General features: G+C 38.5%; 1 protein-coding gene across 8 annotated transcripts in view; it reads left to right on the forward strand.

Annotated features, from left to right (window-relative positions):
* Positions 1–22,243, forward strand: part of RESF1 (retroelement silencing factor 1) — a 38,426-nt gene extending 16,183 nt beyond the window's left edge. For 5 of the 8 annotated variants that reach the window (XM_066368912.1, XM_066368915.1, XM_066368913.1 and 2 more), the window contains 4 exons: positions 4,631–4,694; positions 9,423–14,397; positions 15,568–15,651; positions 15,766–21,193. In XM_066368912.1, the coding sequence (XP_066225009.1) occupies positions 9,465–14,397; positions 15,568–15,651; positions 15,766–17,486 (6,738 nt within the window). In that variant the 5' untranslated portion in view covers positions 4,631–4,694; positions 9,423–9,464 and the 3' untranslated portion in view covers positions 17,487–21,193. The other 3 variants (XM_066368919.1, XM_066368921.1, XM_066368918.1) reach the window with 3 other exon arrangements.

The raw sequence follows: 22,243 nt of genomic DNA on the forward strand, positions 1-22,243 counted from the left end.
TGATAATGCATTTAAAGTATTCAGCACAATTCTTGACATATAGTTAATTCTCAAAAGTGAGCTAATATTATTTATAGAGCTATTTGTAAAAATATATTTTATTATAAAATAATGTAAGATTTAGAATGATTGATTCTTGAAAGCCTGTTTCAAGGGCTGGTAACCTAATTTTCTGTATAACTAAGGGTCCAAAAAGCCAGAACTAGAGTGTGTTCAATAAATCGTTATACTTTTAAAATTCCTGAAAGGAGGCTTTTATACTGGAGTGTTAGTCTTTGTGGGGTTTTATTTATTTATTTTTATAGAAGTAGCTTTAGCTTTTTCCAATACATATCAGTTTTTCAATGAAAAATGCTGGCTTTTCTCAATTTAACCACATCAGCAGATACTCACCAAATAAACTTGGGTTGTGCAACACATTATAATGAAAGTTCCAGTTAAAGCTACCAGAACAGATTTGTTTTTTGTTTTTTTCATTAAGAGAAAAGTATTGTATCATTCATACACATACCACACTCAGTGTGTATGTATGTACATATGTGTGTACACACACATGCGTGCGCACACACATATTTAAGAAGTTCTGTTTTTGAGTGCTGAAATTCAGATGAAATCATGATTGGCTTCAATGTGAAGAGGGAGAAGTGGGACTTTTTCCTGTCTGTAAAGTTAAATAAGGACTTCTCTTTCATTGGTGTTCAGTTGCAGATAGTGACTATTCATTCCACAAACATTTATGGAAGCCTGCTAGTGTCCAGATGCACATCTTTGTATTAACTGTGACAGTCTTTTTTAATGCCTATCATCTTGGCTAATTATCATAGTTACCTTTCATTCTGTTTCCCTTTTTGTTTGTTTTATTTTAGAGAGAAAGAGATTATAGGCTTCACTTGTTCATTGATTTGCTTCTCTCATGTGCCTTGACCAGGCAAGCGCTGGGGTTTTGAACCGGTGACCTCAGCATTCCAGGTTGAGGCTATATCCACTGTACCTCCACGGGTCAGGCTTATGTTTAGTTTTTTAACATTTCATCTCACCTATAACAGGCTTGCCCGTGGCTTATCAAATGTATATAATAGGTCCGTTTTTTTTGTTTTGTTTTGTTTTTATTTTTGCAAGAGAGAGAGGGACAGACAGACAGATAGGAAGGAAGAGAGATGAGAAGCATCAGCTTATTATTGCGGCACCTTAGTTGTTCATTGATTGCTTCTCATATGTGCCTTGTCTGAGGGGTTCCAGCTGAGCCAGTGACCCCTTGTTCAAGCCAGAGACCTTGGGATCAATCCAGCGACCTTGGTGTCATGTCTACGATCTCACATTAAAGCCAGTGACCCCGTGTTCAAGCTGGTGAGCCCATGCTCAAGCTGGATGAGCCTGCATTCAAGCTGGCAACCTTAGGGTATTGTTTGTTTGTTTTTTACAGAGACAGAGAGTGAGTCAGAGAGAGGGATAGACAGGGACAGACAGACAAGAACGGAGAGAGATGAGAAGCATCAATCATTAGTTTTTCATTGCGCGTTGCAACACCTTAGTTGTTCATTGATTGCTTTCTCATATGTGCCTTGACCATGGGCCTTCAGCAGGCCGAGTAACCCCTTGCTGGCTTTTTTCCTCAAACCAGATGAGCCCGCACTCAAGCTGGCGACCTCGGGGTCTTGAACCTGGGTCCTCTGCATCCCAGTCCAACGCTCTATCCACTGCGCCACCGCCTGGTCAGGCAATAGGTCCGTTTTTATAGCATTTTTTCTGTTTATGGGTTTATCTACTTGTGCATGTGTGTTTAAGATAGGAATAATTTGATTATTCCTCAAAAGTATGGTTTTAAGTTATTTTGCTTTGTAATTTTTGCAATAAGGTCAACTTAGAACTAAGGGTAGCTATGGGTTGACAATTTTTCAGTTAAACTACATCCTTTGCCTTGTATGGATATAAAATTTTTAAGTGAAAATATTTCTCAAAGATTTTGTTCAGTGAGGTCTTTATGAAATGTACATGCATTGTTAGATTTATAGATTAGTCTCCATTAGTAGCAGCTGTTCACTTCCTTTTTTTCCCCTGCTTTAATTTGAGTTTTGCAGTTCACAACTTGCTATTCACAGCTTCCTGTACTTGTATTTTTAGTGACTTCTATATTTCCAGTTTTCTGAAGGAAGCAAGAACAGTAATGTCATACAAGATTCAAATCCTGAATCTGACTTAAAGATAAGACTTTGTCCATTTCCTGGATGCAAGAATTTCTTTTAAATTAGGAACTTAAAGACTTCTTAAGATGACACACAGGAAAGCACAGTGGATTCTCTTAGAATAGGAGTATGTGAATTATACCTGAATTTCCCCAGTTTGGGCCATAGCACTTTTCATCAATGTCAGCTCTCAAGAGCTGCTTGCCTCCCAGTGAGAGCTACCACATCTTATCAGTATCGACATGAGTATCGACTGTTCTGTGAACTAAAATCTGCATCCAGATACGGCTTGTTAGTAGAGTCAGACTTTGTGCAGATAATATGTAGGATCATCGTTTAGGGTTCCCTAGTTTTCTTATAGTCAGTCATAGCAAGGTTGTTCCTAGGAGAATTCTCTACAATAGAATATAAGAAGTTAGTGCTTTGGTGGTTTGATGGCACCTGTTCCCATTACTGATGACCCTTTCATCACTTGACAAGTGTACTTGGACTACTGAATCCAGCCCACAGTAACTGCCAGAAACGATAGAGCCTTAAACCTACAAGGCGACCAGTACATCTTAAGGTACTCTAGTTGTGTGTGTGGGGGGGGGGGGGGGGCTTAACCATAACTGGAAACAAATGTGGGAGTATATAATGTATTCAAACTTCTAATTTCTTAATGATTTTCCTGCCAAGTTGTTGAAAGTGGGAAATTGAAGTCTTGCACCCTTTATATGAATTGCGCATTTCTCTCTTGTTTGTTTCCGCTTTTTTTTAAATTTATTTTTTATTTTATTTATTACAGAGACAAGAGAGTGAGTCAGAGAGAGGGATAGACAGGGACAGACAGGAACAGAGAGATGAGAAGCATCAATCATTAGTTTTTCATTGCACATTGCAACACCTTAGTTGTTCATTGATTGCTTTCTCATATGTACCTTGACTGCGGGCCTTCAGCAGACCAAGGAACCCCTTGCTGGAGCCAGCGACCTTGGGTTCAAGCTGGTGGGCTTTTGAGCCCGTGCTCAAGATGGCGACCTTGGGGTCTCGAACCTGGGTCCTCTGCATCCCAGTCTGACGCTCTATCCACTGCGCCACCGCCTGGTCAGGCCGCTTATTATATTTTAATGTTGTGTAATTAGGGGCATATATGTTTATAGTTGTTACATTTTCTTGGTGATTTTACCCTTGTATGGTTGTAAAATGTCCCTCTATCTCTAGTAACTTTTTTTTTTCTATTTTGTCTGATAATTTACTCACTCTACCTATTTCTTGTGGCTGCAGTTTGAGTATCATTTTATCTCCTTTTTTTTTCTTTGTCTTTTTTTTTTTTTTTTTAAATAGGTGAGAGAAGGGGAGATAGTGAGGCAGATTCATATGCTCCCCGACTGGGATCCACCTAGCAACCCCATCTGGGGGTGATGCTTGAGTTCCTAGCTATTTTTAGCACCCAAGGCTGATTTATTCCAACAGAGCTAGCTAGCCTCAGTATCCAGGGCCACACTCAAACCAGTCAAGCCACCGGCTGCAGGAGGGGTAGAGAGAGAGAGGTAGAAAGGTAGAAAGGTGAGGAGGGGAGAAGTAGATGGCCGTTTTACCTGTGTGCCCTGATTGAGAACTGAATCCGAGAAGCCCATAAGCCAGCCTGACACTGTTCATTGAGTCACCCCGGCCAGGGCCCTCCGTCCACTTTAAATCTTTTTGTATCTTTGGATCTAAAGTGCATCTGTTGGGTATGTCGTGTAGTTAGCTTTTCATAATGTAGTCTGGCATTCACTCTCTTGGGTTTTGTTTACATCCATTTACATTTAATGTTATAAATGACAGTTGAATTTATATGTTCTGTTGTTACTTTTGATCCTATATTTCATGTATTTTTGTTCTTTCCTTACTGTTTTATTTTGCATTAAGTGAATATTTTCTAATGTAGCATTTTAATTTTTATAATGACTTTTTTATTATTTTATGGAAGTGCAAATTTTATTTAAAAAATAAAAATTTCTATTTTTATCTACCTTTTAAAATATTAAGCATTTAAGATCTGATTTATTATATTTATGGTTTTTAACCAAGTTTAAAGACTTATCACTGGTGGGGTGAACAGGTGAAGAATTTGGGGGCCCAGTGAGGTTATTTGGTGAGTATATATGCACACCCACTTGGGAGTGACCTCATTCAATAGAGACAGGTTGATACCAGTAATAAAGGAAAGGTTCTTAAGATTTTTAAAAAGTAGAGATTTGATAGGAGGATGCATGGTGCTGAGTGAGGCAAGCGTGTGTGTAGTTTGGAGTGGTTGGGGACTGGGGAAGAGAGTAATGTGGTCTTAGACCATAAAGTCATTTTCAATATAAATATAATTTTAATAAAATGAGGTAAAATTATTGGGCAATGTTGAGTTTGACATTTATGTTCATGAAGTAAAATTAATCTGCTGGTTTAAGTGATTTTTTTTTTTCCTCCAGAAAACTTTGGCTACTCCTGTGTGGAGAAGGAGATTCTTAAGTTCCCATAGCTGGGATTTGTCAGGTGAGTGCCGCTATTGTCACAGGTGAGTGGGGGTAAATAAGGGGGCAGGCAGGGTGGAGATTTGGGGCAAAAGTTTATTTTTCCAAGAGATATTAAGATGATAAACTGTGGAAATATGTCTCTGGTAATCTCCTGTATAATCTCAAATGGCCTAAGAATACATCGTATCCAAAAGTAAAGGTTCTGCAATCAGAAAAAAGGTCAGAAAACTTAATTTCCTAATTTAGGCGACTCAGGAATGCTTTTCCAGGCTTTGGTGTCTTTTATGTCTACAAAGGAGATAGAACGGGGGGGGGGGGTGTGTGTGACAAATTAGTCATATATCTCATTTTTCTTCCTACCCATATGCTTTGTATTAGTCCGCTTCAGATTTTTACTTGGTTTGCATTGGATCTACAGTATTGGTAAATTTTGAAATAATTGATATCTTTACTTGGCTTCAAATTTTTAAATATTTCATCTTTACAGTTAGAGTCTTTATTTGTTCTAATAAGAGGTCTTATATTTTTTTATTTTCTAAGTATTTTATTTTTGTGAGAGGAGGGGAGATAGACTCCCTACCACAGCCTGGGTGGCTTAAACAACAAATTTATTTCTCACAGATCTAGAGTCTTGAAGACTAAGATCAAGTATTTGGTTTCTCCTAAGATCTCTCTTGTGACCTCATATCATCTTTCCTTTCTGTGTATACACCTGGTGTTTCTCTTATGAGGACACCAGTCTTGTTGGGTTAAGAACTCACTCTTCTAATCTCATTTAACCTTAGTTAACATCCTAAGGCGGGAGTCCCCAAACTACGGCCCCCAGAGTCCATTTATCCGGCCCCCACCGCACTTCCGGAAGGGGCACCTCTTTCATTGGTGGTCAGTGAGAGGAGCATAGTTCCCATTGAAATACTGGTTAGTTTGTTGATTTAAATTTACTTGTTATTTATCTTAAATAACTGTATTTGTTCCCATTTTGTTTTTTAATTTAAAAATAAGATATGTGCAGTGTTCATAGTTTTTTTTATAGTCCGGCCCTCCAGCTCTCTGAGGGACAGTGAGCTGGCCCCCTGTGTAAAAAGTTTGGTGACCTCTGTCCTAAGGAGTCTACCTCCAAAGGCAGTCACAGTTGAATAGGGCTCCAGTCATGAATTTTAGGGGAACAGAATTCATAATAAATACCACCTACAAGTTTACATCGGGTAATTTATTAGTTTTCAACAACTATTTAGAAGTGCAACTTATTATTTATTTTTAGTTTTTAATTTTGAGTCAGGGAGGCAGACAAACAGACTCCTGCATGTGCAACGACCGGCAAGGCCCCTATGGAATGATGCTTTGCCCATCTGGGGCCACTGGTCCATTGCTCGTGCAACCGAGCTATTTTAGCACCTGACCATGGAGTCATCCTCAGCCCCTGGGGCCATCTTGCTTGAACCATTCAAGCCATGGCTGTGGGAGGGAAAGAGGGGGAGGGAGGGAATGAGTAGAGAAGCAGGTGGTCACTTTTCTTGTATGCCCTGACCAGGAATTGAACCTCGGACTTCCACATACCAGGCCAGCACACTACCACTGAGCCAACAAGCCAGGGGGGAGTGCAACTTTCTAACTTGAATTCTACTAATACCTGGTCAATTATTTGTCTTATTAAGGAGCTTCCCTAGGAGGTTATACATAGCTCTTTCTCCTTGAGACTTGTTTTTAAGTTTTAAAAGTACATACCTTCAATCTTGTTTTTCTTGAGTTAGTGGATAAACTACAACTGACACTGCCATCCAACCTTGTCCTAATTCACATTTCTATAAATATGAAAATTTATCTTTGTTATTCTCGCCTTTTTTATATTTTCATGTAAAGCTTTGAATCAGCTTGTAAATTTCCACCAAAATAAACCGCTTCAGATTTTTACTTGGTTTGCATTGGATCTATAGTATTGGTAATTTTTAAAATAATTGATATCCTTATTTGTCTTCAAATTTTCAAATATTTCATCTTTACAGTTAGAATCTTTATTTTTTCTAATAAAAGGTCTTATATTTTTTATTTTTGTGAGAGGAGGGGAGATAGACTCCCGCCATGGACCCCTGCTGGGATCCACCCAGCAACCCCAGTTTGGGCCAGTGCTTGAATCAACTGAGCTATCCTCAGCACCTAGGGCTGATGCTTGAACCCATCAAGCTACTGGCTGCAGGAAGGGAAGAGGAAGCAGGAGAGAAGCAAATGGTTTTTTCTCATTTGTACCCTGACCTGACCGGTGATCCAACCCCAGACATCTGTATTCCTGGCCAACGCTTTATCCACTGCGCCAACTGGCCAGGGCCAGTAATTGATTATTTTATGATCTTGAAAATAGGCCATCTATTGAAATGAATATGATCTTTAAAAATTATTATAATGTGAATACTTTGGTTAATTTTCTAATGGCTAACCTTGTATTCCTAAAACAAGCCCAATTGATCATGATGTGTCATGTCTGTTATCCTTTCATCTCTCACTCCATTTGTTTGCTTAACATTTTGTTTAGGATTTTTGACTCTATCTTTCTGATAGAGATTGGCTTCTTAACCCTTTTAGTAGTGTTTTTTTCATGCTCACTGACTCCCCGGGAGGTTTTTTTCTAAAACATGAAATTAGTTCCAGTTATAGTTTTATTAACTTAAAATTATGTTTGTTTGATAGTCAATTTTATGGAAACAAGAACATACATTTGCCTTTTTTTAATGTTGCCTTACAAATTTTTAAAATAAAAATTTTTTTACTCGATGGTCAGGAGGCACGAGGATGTACATGAACATTCGTACTACTCAAAGGTTAATTTTCCTTCTTTTCAGCCTTTGTTTTACTAGACTCAGAAGATAGCTGTGAAGTATCCCCTCTTTTGTCCATTCTAGGGGCTTATACTGTATTATTATAATGATTGGTAGAATGCTCCCATAAAACCATGTGGACCTGACATTTACTTTGTGAAAAGATGTTAAATTTTTTTAAAGAGATACATTATGTGTCAGTCCTGGTTGGTTGTGTTTTTTAAGGAATTTCTTCATTCCACCTACATTTTAAATGTAGTAGGATAAAGTTTGTTAAACTAAATACATTTTAATGGTGGTAAGGTCTAGTTATACCCTTCTTTCCTAATATACTGTGTTTTCTTTTCATGATCAGTATTGTCAGAGCAGAGGCTTAATGATTTTTTTTTTAGAGAAATTAACTTGTGACTTGTTGAATCTATTTTTGTTCATAATTTTATTTCACTTTTCTGTAATTTATTTTATTTTCACTTATGATGTGGAGATTATTTCCCAGCTCCTTTTTATAAATAGGTCTGTGTAGTGCTATAAATTATCTTCAGGTATTATATGTGAATTATGGATTGGATCGTGTTCCCAAAAATTCTTCCTCCCAATTTGTGTATTGAAACCCTAATCTCCAATGTGTGTGTTTCTTTTTTTTCTCTTTCTCCTTGCTGAAGTATAACATGCATTCATTATGCCTCAGTTATTTTTCAGTTTCCTAATACCTTCTAATTTCTAGATTAATTCCACTGTGAATTAATCTGAATTACTTTAATTCTTTAAAAGTTGGGATTGGCTTGTGAACCAGCCACATGGTCAGTATTGCTAGAAATTCATGTGCACTTAATAACAATGTATGTATTCTGAAATTATTGTGTGTACTATTCATGTGTTTAAGTCAAGTTTGTTTAATTTTATTTTAACCTGTCTTTCCTGTTGTTTATTATGGTTATATTAATGGGTTTGTCCATTGTTAAACTTGTCAGTTAATGTTTCTGAGAGTGTAACCTATTTTAGCCATTTTATAATGCAATCTATCGCTGTTTATGAAAATAATTTTTATGCCCTTTGACATTGATTTTAGTTCTAGGAATTTCTAGAAACTTGTAACAGAAATATACAAGCATAAATAAGAGAATGTTTAGTGTTATAGTTAAGTGCCAAAACTAAGAAAACCAAATACCAGGCATACCTCAGAGACAGTGTGGGTTCCATTCTAGGCCACTAATAAATAATCATGATAAAGAGAATTATAATGTTTTTGTTGATAGGACCTCTTTCCTGCAATTAGTAAAGCAGTAAAGCAAAGCACAATAAATTTATAAGTTATTGCCTATATTTGGTTAATAAAAGACTGGTTAAATGGTTATATACACATAAAGTACAATGTTATGTAGACAGTGAGGTGGATGTATGTGTAGAGTAATGATAAGCTATCCTAGGTATAGTAATGAAAATCAGGCAAATTGTAGAGTGGTAGGATTCCATTTCTCTGAGAAAGGTTTTACTTATGTATTAGTGTGTTTTATGTATAGAAATTTTCTGAAAGGAGTAAGAGTTAATATAACCTTAGGTAATATTGACACTAGGGATAGACAGTAATATTTTTTAATCTTTTCTTATAGTGAGCAAGGGTTACTTAGAATGAAGAGCAAGTTACAATAATACAGCAGAAAATACAATAATTACCACCTAAATGTACAAGCAAGATTCTAACTGTATTACATAGAATGAATTCCTGTTATGAACATCCCAGAAATATTATTGACATTTCCCATATTTATTGTTCATTTTCTTTTGCTATTCCTCTTCCAAATTAAAGATGAGACTTTGTCCAGTTTGAGGTTTCAGGAATTATGAAATAGTCAGCATTGGAATTATGTTAACTAGTATCTTTAGAAATTGTGTTCAGGCAAAACAGCTTTATAATAAAAGATGTTTATTTTCTACAGATTCCTGACATTCAAAACAACTTCTACTACATCAAATTAACAATGAATTGGAACACAAAACCAGAGAGTATCACCTTGCCACCATTATATTCTAAAAGCCAGTCACCTTTTTTGGAGCAGACTTTAATAAACACAACATCTCAAGGTTCTTTAAATTCTCCTGGAAGTAACCAACCAGCATGCATGTTCAGTAATTCAAATCCAGTTTTACAGCCACTGCTCAACATCAGAAATTATAACACTCCTCAACAAATCTCTGTACCTAATATGCATAGTGGGACAACTATGGCCTTGCAGACTTCAGTAGATAAAATAACGTATGCAAACAACGTCAAAGGACCCAAACAAGTAAATCATAGTTTGCAAATGTCTTCAGGAGTTGCACAAAATGTATGGTTGAACTCACCAGTGAGGAATTCTATGTTTTCTCATTCTGGGGCAACTGTATCTCAACAAACTGGTCTTAGAACTAATATAGCCAATGTAAATGCACTACAGAATCCATCTGTGACAATGGTAGGAGATACCTATTCTATGCAAGTACAGATGATCCCTTCTAATTCTGTTAGAGTGCCTGTAACTTACCAGGGAAACCAGAGACTTAACTCATCTTTACCAGAGCAACAAAGTGACTGGGCACAACAGTGTATATCTGGTGAACTGACTTATCCAGATTGCAGACCACTTCCGAAACAAACCAGTTATTCATCACAAACTTTTTTGCCAAATCCTAATCTTCAGAAACAAAATCCTTGGCCACCTACATCGCTACAAGTTAAAAATAGTCATCCTTCAAATCCTGCACTGACTTTACAGTCAAAGCAGACTGCAGCTATACAGTCCTATCAGTATGCAGTTACTCAGACTGATAGAAGATTTCCTCCTCCTCCTCCTCCTCCTCCTCCTTATGACTGTAGATATGCAAGCCAGCCTTTGCAAAACACACAGCATGTTATCAAACATTCTTCTATAGATGTTCCTCATACTCAAGAAACCCACTTACCTGAAATGAGAAAAGACCTCTGTGGAACCTTTCAACCTCAAAACCTCTATGGAAATTTCTGTAACTTCAAAATAAGTACTAATGCCAGTCAGCCTTTTAATGACCCCATTAGATCTGCCCATCGCGTTCAGATTGTTCCTCAGAATAATCAAGAAGAAAGAGGAGATTCTTGCAATCTGACTTCAAATCAAGTACTGGACACAAGTGCCACAAAAGAAAAGTTTGTGAAGGATATTAAAACATTAATAGAAATAAAAAAGAAATTTTCTGAAGTGGCAAGGAAAATTAAAATAAATAAAAATGTTTTGATGACAGCAGGTTGTATTAAAACAACTAAAGACCCTTATAGTGAACCAAGTCAAAATTCTGAAGTGCCTGTGAAACTACCTGCCAAAATGCATTCTGGGCCACAGGTAACACTAGTCACTCCAGGGACTGCCAATAATAAACCAGCAACTGTATTGGGAACTGTAGAGGAAACAAGTAGAACACACAGTACATTGAATTCCAACATTCAGGACACCAATTGCACAAATTTTAACCAGGTCAATTCTATTTTACTAAACTCTGTGTGTTCAGAAAAGGTTCCCGTGCCAGACCAGTTAAATGATTTGAAAGTTACAACTTCCTTAAAGAATTCAACTATTGGGGATACTCACACAACTTTAAATAACACCCAGTTTTTATCAGGAAATTTAGTCCACATTGCAGAAAGTATGCCAGCAAATTCTGAATCAACCGTAAATAAAAATAGGCTACTTCTCAGTCTTCTTTTACCTGGAGATAAAACTGAGATGTTATTAAAAGATGCTTGTGAAACTATTCAGGGTTCTAAACCGCACAATTTTGAAACAAATCCCAATACCCAGATCACTGGTAACAAACTGAACATGAGAACCATGGAAACTCCAAATACTTATAATATAAATGCCAAGGTTTCAGACAATTTTTTTTGCCTTGACCAAAAATCCTCAAAAAATGGAGTAACTCTGAATAATGACAATCAATGTCCTGTGGAATTGCTAGCAACCTGTCTTTCTCTTTGGACAAAGCAACCTTCAGAACCTACAGCAATAAAACTGTGTAATGAGTCAACAAGCAAAACAGCAGTTGGAATTTCAAACTCTGTGGAAAGCAGTGATAACAGTCCATTTTCATCAGTGGAAAATTCTCAGAATAAGAATATAAACTCACAGGTAACAACTCCACATATGATAGTACAGAATTATGAGGCTTCCAGTGCAGCTACTACAAAAGGAACAGAACTTCAGATTGCTGTAGTGTCACCCTTAATTCTTTCAGATGTCAAAACATTGCCTGTCAAAGGAATGAGATCTGAAGCTTTGTCTGAAACAGTGTATCCAGTAATTAAAGAAGGCAGTGTTTGTAGCTTACAGAATCAGTTGGCAGAAAATAGAAGTGTTACTGCTGCAATGAAAGTTAATGAATCAGTTATAAGTACATCAACAAATACCAAGGTTTACCCAGTGATTCGTAAAGAAAAACAAAATGAGTCACTTAATAGTAATTCAGAAGGCATACCTAATACCAGCCATGGAAAGCATATTGAATCAGAGCCAGATATTCACTATCCTGTGTGTGGTCAACAAGTTTTGTCTAAAGTAGGGGACAGTGACATTGTGAGTAGTGATTTGTTACAGATTGACAATATTTGTTCTCTTGTTGAAGGTGATACATCTTATAATTACCAAATAGCACAAATATTTAGCTCACCTCCTGTGACAGAGGTTGAACCACAGAAATCCTCTCTACCGGATCTCCAGGTGATTAATGGTAGACAACAAAAAGAACAGTTAGACAATATCACTGAAAGTAAAGACTCTGGTTTTCCAAAAGATAATATTCAGTCCACAGATGTTTTACATAAAGCATCTGATCAGTTACAGTCATTGCAGCCTTCACAATCACCATTTTTGAAGACTGTTGACGCAAATAGTGAAATTTTAGAAAAAAGCATTTTGGAGCATATCACTAAAGAAAGCACAGCTGCTCTTCAGCAGGACAGTAGCACTCAGGAAATTGATGTGTCCCACAATTCCACGGCCTGTGATCCTGTGAGAAAAGAGATTCTCGATGATGAGACTTCCAAGTTATATCCACATGATCAGCTCTCAGAACTTTTAAAAGAGTTTCCCTATGGTATTAAAGCTGTCAACATACATGAAAGTTCGGTGGCACAACAAAAAACAGACCAGATATCAAAAGATGAGTGTTGTGATAAAACCAGTTGTGACTCCAAATATTCAACAGACCAAATAAAAATTACTATCTTAAACTCAGAGCAAATGAAGGAATTATTTCCTGAACAGAATGACCCACTTTGTGATGCAGAGGAACTGAAAGAACCTCAGAAAGAAAGCCCTGTTACAAAAGAAGAGAGCCAGTGTGACCCACCAGTATGTACAGACAGAGAAAGGTGTAATTCTGTAGTAGATAGGGAGAAAGATGATATCCATTGCTGTGCATTAGGGTGGCTCTGTATGGTTTATGAAGGAATACCCAAGTGTCAGTGTAATTCCATTAAGAACTTGACTGCAAAAGTAGAAGAGGAGGAGCAATGTTCTTTGGAGACCAACAGTTGTAAGCAAGAAGATTGTACCCCTGATAGAGATCTCCCTATGGATTTTAATAGCCCTCCAAATAACAATCCAAAGATTGCTCTTCCTTTTCCAGATGGGAAAAGCAATTTACCTGAAATAGAACAAGGCAAAAATATAAAAGAAATATCCAAAACAAAAAACAGCTTACTAAGGACAGAACGAGAATTATTCAATCAACTTTTAACTAAAGGTGATAAAACACTAGGTTCCCTTCAAAGACGCAAAAAGAAAAGAAATCTGAAATTTCATGAGATAACTTTTCATTCTAATAATGAAACGAGAATTTCTCAAGAGAGCCTACAGAGGAAGCGCTCAGCTCGAAACTCACATCCACTAAAAGCAAAGTCGGGTTTCTCGACAATTAAATTTAAAGATCCGCATATGAAGAATGGTTCTTCAGTAAGGTCAGTATTGCCAGAAAAGAGAAAATTAAAAACAGGCAATGCTGAACAAAGTGTTTCAGAGAAAAGGAAGCTAGGCGAAGGAAACATGCTTGATTCAGGGATAAAGAGGATAAAATATGACAAACAAGAGCAGAATAAAAATGGAGGCAGTACATTAAAAATACATAATTTTTTGTCAAGCCTGGATGAAAGAGCCAAAGTTAAAGAAAAGACAGTATCAAATGTTAAGTCCTCTGGCACTAAGGATAGTTCATTTAAAGTAAATAGAGCTCTATCACAGAAGGACTGTTTACAAAGGCAGAAGCTTAAAAAAGCTAAGGGGATCAAAGCATCAAAGAAGAACAGTGGAGAAAATAAACCATGTGATTCTCAATATGTGAGGTCCAGTAAACTTTCTTTGCAAGCAGGGAGTTATGGGAAATCAAGTGAGAGACACAGTAGCAGTGTGCAAACATCTAAAGGATCATTAAATATTTGTTCAAGGCAAGGTAAAAAACTCAGAGCCCATCATCCTGAGGGGTCTAAAACATACTTATCAGGGAATGGAAAAGAAATAGTTAGTGGAAAGCAACAGGATAAAATGTGGGTTGCTAAAACCAAATTAGACAAAAATTTAAACAATAAAGAAGTTGAACTCGGCCAGATGTCTCCCAAAGTAAAGGAGCAAAGGAAGCAATATCTGAATAGAGTTGCTTTTAAATGCACCGAACACGAAAGCATTTTTCTTACAAAATTAGAGACTTTACCCAAGAAGTTGAATAAGGATAAAGAGAAGAGACTAGAAAATAAAAGTAAAAGCCTGTTACCTAAGAAGGATACCACAGAACAACAAAGCATGCTGGAGTTTAAATTATGTCCAGATGGACTGATGAATAAGAGCACAAACTCTATCGAAGAACAGAAGGATCTGCAGTCTTGTGCTCACAAGGAACAAGCCCCTGTGCAAGGTCCAGTATGATTTTTTGATGGTGTCTACAACATTGTAAAGCACTGTAGGTCAAAACCAGGGTTAGCATCTCTAATGCCAGTGAATACATTTTGACCATTATTTTTTCTCAGTCAGTCAGTGCTTCATTGGGTAGTAGTAGTTTCCAATCCTCTTATTGTAAATTTTGCTAAATTTGTACTAATGATGAGGCATATAAAATTGTATAGTCTGCCAAATAACAAAGACTTCCTTTTGTACCAAGGAATCCATTATGGAAAAAAAAATTTTTCTATGTTAGAAATGTATATGTTATTTCAAGAGTCTTTTGTTGATTCTCCTTTTTATTTGCAACTTTATAGCCCTGTGATGTTGACATCTTGGTTTCAATATTAGGAGATATGTAAAGATTATTAGTGATCTTTTTATACGGTGTATAAGTGTTAAGATTATTATCATTTTTGAAGCAGTTAAAGAGGTAAGGTCTTGTCTGCTTATGAGTGTGGACCATGGAAGCAGTATTATTCAATATTAAGTGACCAAACCCAGAGTGGCAAATATGACTTGATTACCTGAATAGTAGAATTCTCAGCAGTAGGTGGAAAGGAGAAAGTAGATGGCTAATTATTGTGGTATTAGGAAATATTGAGGTTTTTTGCTGAGAAACATTTAAAAACTACAGGATGTGAACAGAAATCTGTTTCTCTTGAGCTTTTTAGACATCTGTTAAAGGTATATAAAGTTACAGCATAAATAAGGTATGTTTTCTTAGAATGTAAAAGGGATTTACAATTAAATAGAGTATAAGATTTACTTTGTGAGGGATATTGGTTATTTCAGTTGGTGCTTTTAACTAGATTTTTACAATTTGAGGCATGGATGTAATGGGAATGCTAAAAGTGGGTGGAGGCAATGTGAATGATGTTTCCTGTCATGTGGTCTTAAATACCTTGAAATGTGTTGGTGTTCAGCCCAAGTGGGAAAACTTGATTACATAATGAAGGTGAATTTTGAAAGCAACTCATTTTTTAAATCTCAGATGGGATGCAACATTTTTCTAGGGCCTTTTTAGTATTATGTGACTATATTATTACTTTATAAAATCTATTTTAGACTTAGCCTGATTTTCCTTCATTATAGTCCTAAAAGTGGTAATAGTTATATAGAGGTCTGAAAATAAATATTTAAATAGTTACAGGAATAAAAAGTACAAAAGAAGATTGGATAAAAGGGACACCTGAGGAGAAAAGGATTCCAGAAGCCAGTCAAGAAATAGGTAAAATCAATCATTTAATTTCTTTCTTCTCTGTTACTCTGTCATATAAGCTTAATTATTATTGTCAAACTATTGTGAAGTTTGATTTTTCATATTCATTCAAAAATGATTCAGGAGTTTGTAACTTGGATCCGTTGGGTCAGTTCCTGCGCCTCCACTCCAACCCTCGTGGGTCTCTTCTGTGTGCAAAGAGTGGCACTGTCCCAGACATAGCAGTTCATAGAAAGCGGGGATTGGACCAGCTCTTCTCTGCCTGTGATACTAATGGACCCTTTATCACGAGCCCCAGCTCAGTCTCCGTAGAAAATGGAAATGACAGCAAGAAGTTCAAAGGTGATGACAGACCTGCAGACATGCTCTGCAGAGTGACCTGCAGTCAGAAGCTCCCCAAGGATGTCACCGAGGGCAAGGTCATTTCCCTGAGTCTTCCCTTTGGGAAGGTCACCAATCTCCTAATGAAGAAAAGGAAAAAGGCCTCAGGGGAGGCAGCCACCATCATGGTGAACCACAACACCTCCATGACACCTGTGCTTCACAGCCGGCCCATCGATGTCCAGTTCTCCAACCACAAGGTCCTCAAGACTGACAACTCACCCAACCAGGTGCGGGCCCAGACAACCCTACAAGCACCAAACTCAGTTGTGTCAGGGAACCTGGCACAGGCTGCTTCAACCGCAGCTGAGGATGCCAGTATGGCAGTAGCTGGCCAGAGCCCAGTGCTCATGATCATCATGGAGCATCTCTTCTCCCCGGTTACCCTGGACTTCCTTCACCAGGTCTTCTCCAAATTTGGTACGGTTCTGAAAATCATTACTTTCACCAAGAACAGCCAGTTCCAGGTACTGCTACAGTATGCCGAAGCCGACAGTGCCCAGCAGGCCAAGCTGGCGCTGGATGGGCAGAACATCCACAACGATAGCTGCATACTCCGCATCAACTTTTCCAAGGTCACCAACCTCCATGTCAAGTATAACACCAACAAGAGCCGAGACTATACCCGTCCCAACCTGCCCTCCGGTGCTAGCCAGTCCTCACTGGACCAGACCATGACTGCAGGCTTCAGTGTACCTGGTGTAATGTCAGCCTCTTCATATGCAGAAGCTGGTTTTCCTCCCACCTTTGCCATTACTAAAGCTGAAGGCCTTTCTGTTCCCAATGTGCATGAGGCTTTGGCCTCTCCAGCCATCCCATCAGTGGCAGCCACAGCAGCAGGCCAGATTGCCATCCCAGGCCCACCAGGGGTTGGAAATTCTGTCCTGCTGGTCAGCAACCTCAACCCTGGGAGAGTCTCACTCCAGTGCCTCTTTATTCTTTTTGGTGTGTATGGGAATGTACAACGGGTGAAAATTTTCTTCGATAAGGAGAATGCTCTGGTACAGATGGCTGATGGGAGCCAAGCCCAGCTGGCCATGAGCCACCTCAGCGGGCAGAAGCTACATGGGATGCCAGTGCATATCATTATCTCCAAGCACCAGAATGTGCAGCTGCCTCAGTTGGGCCAGAAGAGTCACAGCCTCGCCATGGACTATAGGAATTCGCCCCTGCACCGCTTCAAGAAGTCTTCCCCCAAGAACTTCCACAACGTCTTTCCTCCCTCGGCCACCCTGTTCCTCTACAACATCCAGCCCTACATATCCAAGGATGACCTCAAGATCCTCTTCTCCAGCAATGACAGAAGTGTCAAAAGGATGAAGTTCTCCCAGAAGGATCGTAAGATGGCATGGATCCAGATGGGTTCAGTGGAAGAGGCCATTGAAGCGCTCATTGCCCTGCACAACCACAGGCTGGGCAAGGAACACTCCCTGTTTGTGTCCTTCTCCAAGTTCACCATCTAGGCTCGACTACCAAGGACCAGTCAGCTAAGTGATTCTGGCAACATCCTTCATCATCCCAGACAATAGCCACTTTAAACAACAGAAGTGACCTTAAAAGACCAGAGCTCTTTTAAAAAGTTAATTCTAACTCACCTTGCTCCCACTGGGGAGAGGGGCTGCTATCCTCAGGCTCTTGGTGATGTGTGGACAGTTTGCTCTCCTCTCTGGCCCCTGGCCTGTGCTTTCTGTAGCCTGCAGGGTGGGCATTCCCAAAACTTGACCTAGCTTTCTTGTGCCTTAAATTCACTGTTCTGGCAGGGCCTTCTGGGGTGGGAAATGCATAGGAATTTGGGGACTGAGGGGACAGCTTCCCACAGGGATCATGTGCCTGGCTTGGCAGGAGACTGCCAGCTACAGGGTATCCCAACATCCCAATCTTTGGTTTAGTCAAGTGTGTGATTCTCCCCACCCCTGGCTTGAGGTGCCACTCCTGGGCCAAGACTCTCAAGGGTGTTGTGTTTCTGGTGATTCTTCAGCCTGGAACTTTGTTTCATTATAAATCTCCGTGTTGTGCTTTGATGCAGTTGCAGACATCTGGGCCTAGCAATATTTCTAGTTGACCAAATATTCCAATCTTCATTTATATGCAAAATAAATAGTTTTAAGTAAGCTTTTATATAGCAACATGATAAAAATGGCATGAGTGTAATATAAATTCCCCTCTTATGACCCTTGTATATTGTATTTTTCTTTTTTCTTTTAATGTTTATTGATTTTAGAGAAAGAAGAAGGGGGGGGGTCATCAATCTGTTCCTGTATGTGTCCTGACTGGGGATCCAATTGGCAGCATCTGTGCTCGGGACAACCAACTGAGTTATCTAGCCGGGGATGTATATTGTATTTTTTATTTTATTCATTGTAATTAAGTTGAAGGGCAGGATCTAGTTTCTAGGCATCTGCACTGGGCAATTACTAAGGATACCCAGGTCCTTCCTAGAAAGCCCCAAACCTAAAACCTCCAGATACCTTATACCTAACCTGTCCGCTGCCTAGAAGGACATGGGCTCTCTTCTATTCTTTCAGGGTGTTGGTTGTTTTTTTTCCTGCAAATTTTGAACCAAAGTTGTCTGGGTTTTGTCTACCTCTAATGTTGGGACACCTTCAGGCGGCATAACAGCCCTTGAGTCTTAATGTGTTTCTTACCTTGTGTATTCCTGATGCCCGAGGGACTTCCCTATGCATACACCTCATGCTGGCTGGTCCAGCCCCTCTTCAGAGTATGAATCCCTTGGGTTCCATGTCTAGGTGGGGACAAAGATGTAAATATAATTTTTTACACTTACTGTAATACATGAGGGGTGGCAAACACAGTTTTTTTTATCCAGACACACGTTTATTTTTATACCAGCAGTTACAGGCTACGTATTGTAACATGGTGTATGACACATTGCAATGCTTGCCTTATTGGCTTGTAATGTTGAAAGAACTGAATTAAAGTGATTTTATAACAACTTGACCTCTTCCACAGGCTTTTTCTGTTCAAGATGTAGAATACAGTTTGGCCAGTCTGTAGTGGACTTTGAATAAACTTTATCTCCAGGTTATATCCTGCTTGCTAACCACTCAATTAGATAATTTGCAAGGTAGTTAATTATCAAAATCAAGTAAGCAGGTTCCCACTCTATCGGTATCAGGTTAGATCACTTCACTAAAGTTACATGGCTAGTAACTAGATGTCAGGGACTTGAACTGGGTTCGCTCTCTTGTCATTCATTAAGTATGGAATTGAGTTTTTTGATGATGAGAGACTGAGGATCCTCATTTTGTGTGGGGGGGCTGGGAAGTGATTTGGGCTGAGAGTCAATCAGTAAAACGAGGTTTTCACATCTAATTTAGTGGAATAAATTATATTTTTAGGGTTTTGCATTGAGAACTGTAAACTAGTGTTTAGGGAGTTTTTTAGGAGTTAATATGTCAAGACAAGGGTTTAGCGTCACTTGGAAATGAAAAATAATTGCACCACAAGCAACAAGGAGAAGCATACCTTCAAAAAAGAATGACAAGGGGGTAGGGGGTAATAAAGAGGGACAAATACATGGTGATAGAAAATGATTTGACTTTGGGTGATGGGTATACAACATAATCAACAGTTCAAATGCTATAAAAATGTTAACCTGAACCCTAGATATTCTTATTGATCAATGTCACCCTATTAAATTTAATTTTTTTAATAAAATTTTAAAAAGAATGACAAGATCAGAAGACAACTGAAAGCCCAAATACATGACACATTTGAAGGTGCATATAGGAAAAAACTTAAGTTGCATCAAAAGAGGTGAAATGCACTATTAATCAGAACAGAAAAACAACCAGAAAAGGATCTTAAAGTAATAAACTTGTAAAGTTGGAACACGAGTAGTAAAAATTTGGAAAAATGGACATGTGCATGTAGATCAAAGCAAGGCATACATTTTATTTCCCCAAAGAGAAGGTGAGAAGCATACTTGGAAGCTGAAGGTGAAAAAATATTCGGAAGATTGATGCATACATAGATTGGCCAAAGATACTCAGAGATAAGTGTGAGGTAAAAGGCATAAAAACAGTCACAAACACTCAGTAGTGAAGGTGTGATGTCAGTACTGAGAATCATGAAATGGGAAGAAGACCAGGTTTCAAACACAATGAGATCTACAGCTGTATATCAGCTGGTAGGAAGGCATTCCTATTTTCTGTGTCATGTTATGGAGAGGGAAATAGTGATCTATTTTCCTTTAACAAAATTTCATCATGGTGAGTTCAGTGAGGGGTGCCCCAGTTAAACAAGTTGTAAGCCTCTACCAAAGTCTGATGAAACTCAAAGAAAGTGAAAGATGAAGTGCACATCAAGATGACATGATTGGAGAACTTGAGCCTGTGTGAAAGACAAATGTCCTAACTCCCAAAGAGCTTTAAATAAGTATACACCTAAATTTGGTAGGAAAGTTTGGAGTGTGGATGGAGCAAATTACAAAACTCAATATAGGGTAAGCAGCAGAGGAAGTAACAAAAGACCCAATGGAAAACATGAACCCAACTCGGGGGTCAGTATTACTGATGTCATGGAAAAAAGAATGAGGGTGTAGAAGACATTGAAACAAGGGCAGAACACTAGACTCTTAAGCCCCTCCCTCCTCTTCCCTCAGACAGGAAAGGAAAATAACTCCAGAAAGTAATGGCTAGAGCAGGAATGAAATACCAGAATTCTGAATCAGGAACAGTGAAAAAGGCATATCTAGAAATGCCCAGAAGTGAAAAGCTGGGACCATCAAAAGGAATAGTGAGGTTAATGGAGCACTGAAACAGTATTGAAACAAAAGTACTGACATCTTGGAATACCTAATACATAACAAGGCCAGAATATTAAAAGGACCAATTCACTTCCTGGAACTGGCTGGTCTTTCTGATCTTCCTATGATAGTTTGGATTGCTGTCACAGATATCATATAAAGCATTCAAATGATAAATGACAGTTCTGTTGAGCATAGGAAAAGGTAGAATAGGACACACATGAATAGAAAATAATGCCAAAGAACAGGCAAGATGTCCGTGTGTCATTTCTTTTGAGGGGAAAACAAAAATTTACCATGTTTGTCAAGTTTGATAAACTTCTGGTCCTAATTTTTTATCCCAGAGTAGAATGTTTGCTCTGACTATTTTGGTCACTGACGAAGAGAATAATATACAAATGAAATTTCTGTTTCCTTAGATGATAATGTTTTGGCTAATTCAAGAAATGTCAAGAGAACCTGCAGTGCAGATGGATTTGAGACACTACAAAACCCAGTAAAGGATTCAAAAGCAATGTTTCAAACCTTCAAAAAGATGTACCTGGAGAAGGAAAGCAGAAGCCTTGGTAGCAGTCCTTTAAAATAATTTTGAGACTTTAATTCTGATGGTTCTGTAATCTAAGAGAATTTGTCATTTTCTGCAGAATGTTTTGCTGGGAATGCACTGAATTGCTGTGGTAACATTTCTTGGTCAGAATGGTTAGATTTTTTTTTTCTGAAGCTGGAAATGGGGAGAGACAGACTCTTGTATGCGCCCAACCAGGATCCACCTGGCACGCCCACCAGGGGCGACGCTCTGCCCCTCTGGGGCACCGCTCCGCCGCAACCAGAGCCACTCCAGCGCCCGGGGCACAGGCCAAGGAGCCATCCCCAGCGCCCGGGCCATCCCCGCTCCAATGGAGCCTCGGCTGTAGGAGCGGAAGAGAGAGAGGAGGGGAGGGGTGGAGAAGCAAATGGGTGCCTCTCCTATGTGCCCTGGCCAGGAATCAAACCCGGGTCCCCCACATGCCAGGCCGACGCTCCACCGCTGAGCCAACCGGCCAGGGCCCAGAATGGTTAAGTTTAAGTTATGTACATCATTGAGATTACTTAAAATGGCTTCAGAACCATATTTTCAGGTTAACCATAAAGTATTGCATTTTAAAATCATTGAGCCAAGTTTACCATTCTAAAAGGAATTCTTATGTAGATCTTATTTTGAAATGCTAACTGTACTGAGAGTGCACTGTTCATCAGTTAAGAACTTGTTTATTTTAATTTGGACTGCAAATATACTTTAATTTCTAAAACTTATTAGTAAAACTTAGTGCTCACTGTGAATGTCAAAGTATATTCCATTGTATTTTATACCTAATTGTAAACTATTAGAAATTTTGTTTTATACTTGTTAAACTGAACAATTTTGAATAGTACTAAAACATTACTTTTCTTACTTGAAATAAACAATTTTTT

The sequence above is a fragment of the Saccopteryx leptura genome, chromosome 2 (genome assembly GCF_036850995.1).
Source record: "Saccopteryx leptura isolate mSacLep1 chromosome 2, mSacLep1_pri_phased_curated, whole genome shotgun sequence".
Lineage (NCBI taxonomy): Eukaryota > Metazoa > Chordata > Mammalia > Chiroptera > Emballonuridae > Saccopteryx > Saccopteryx leptura.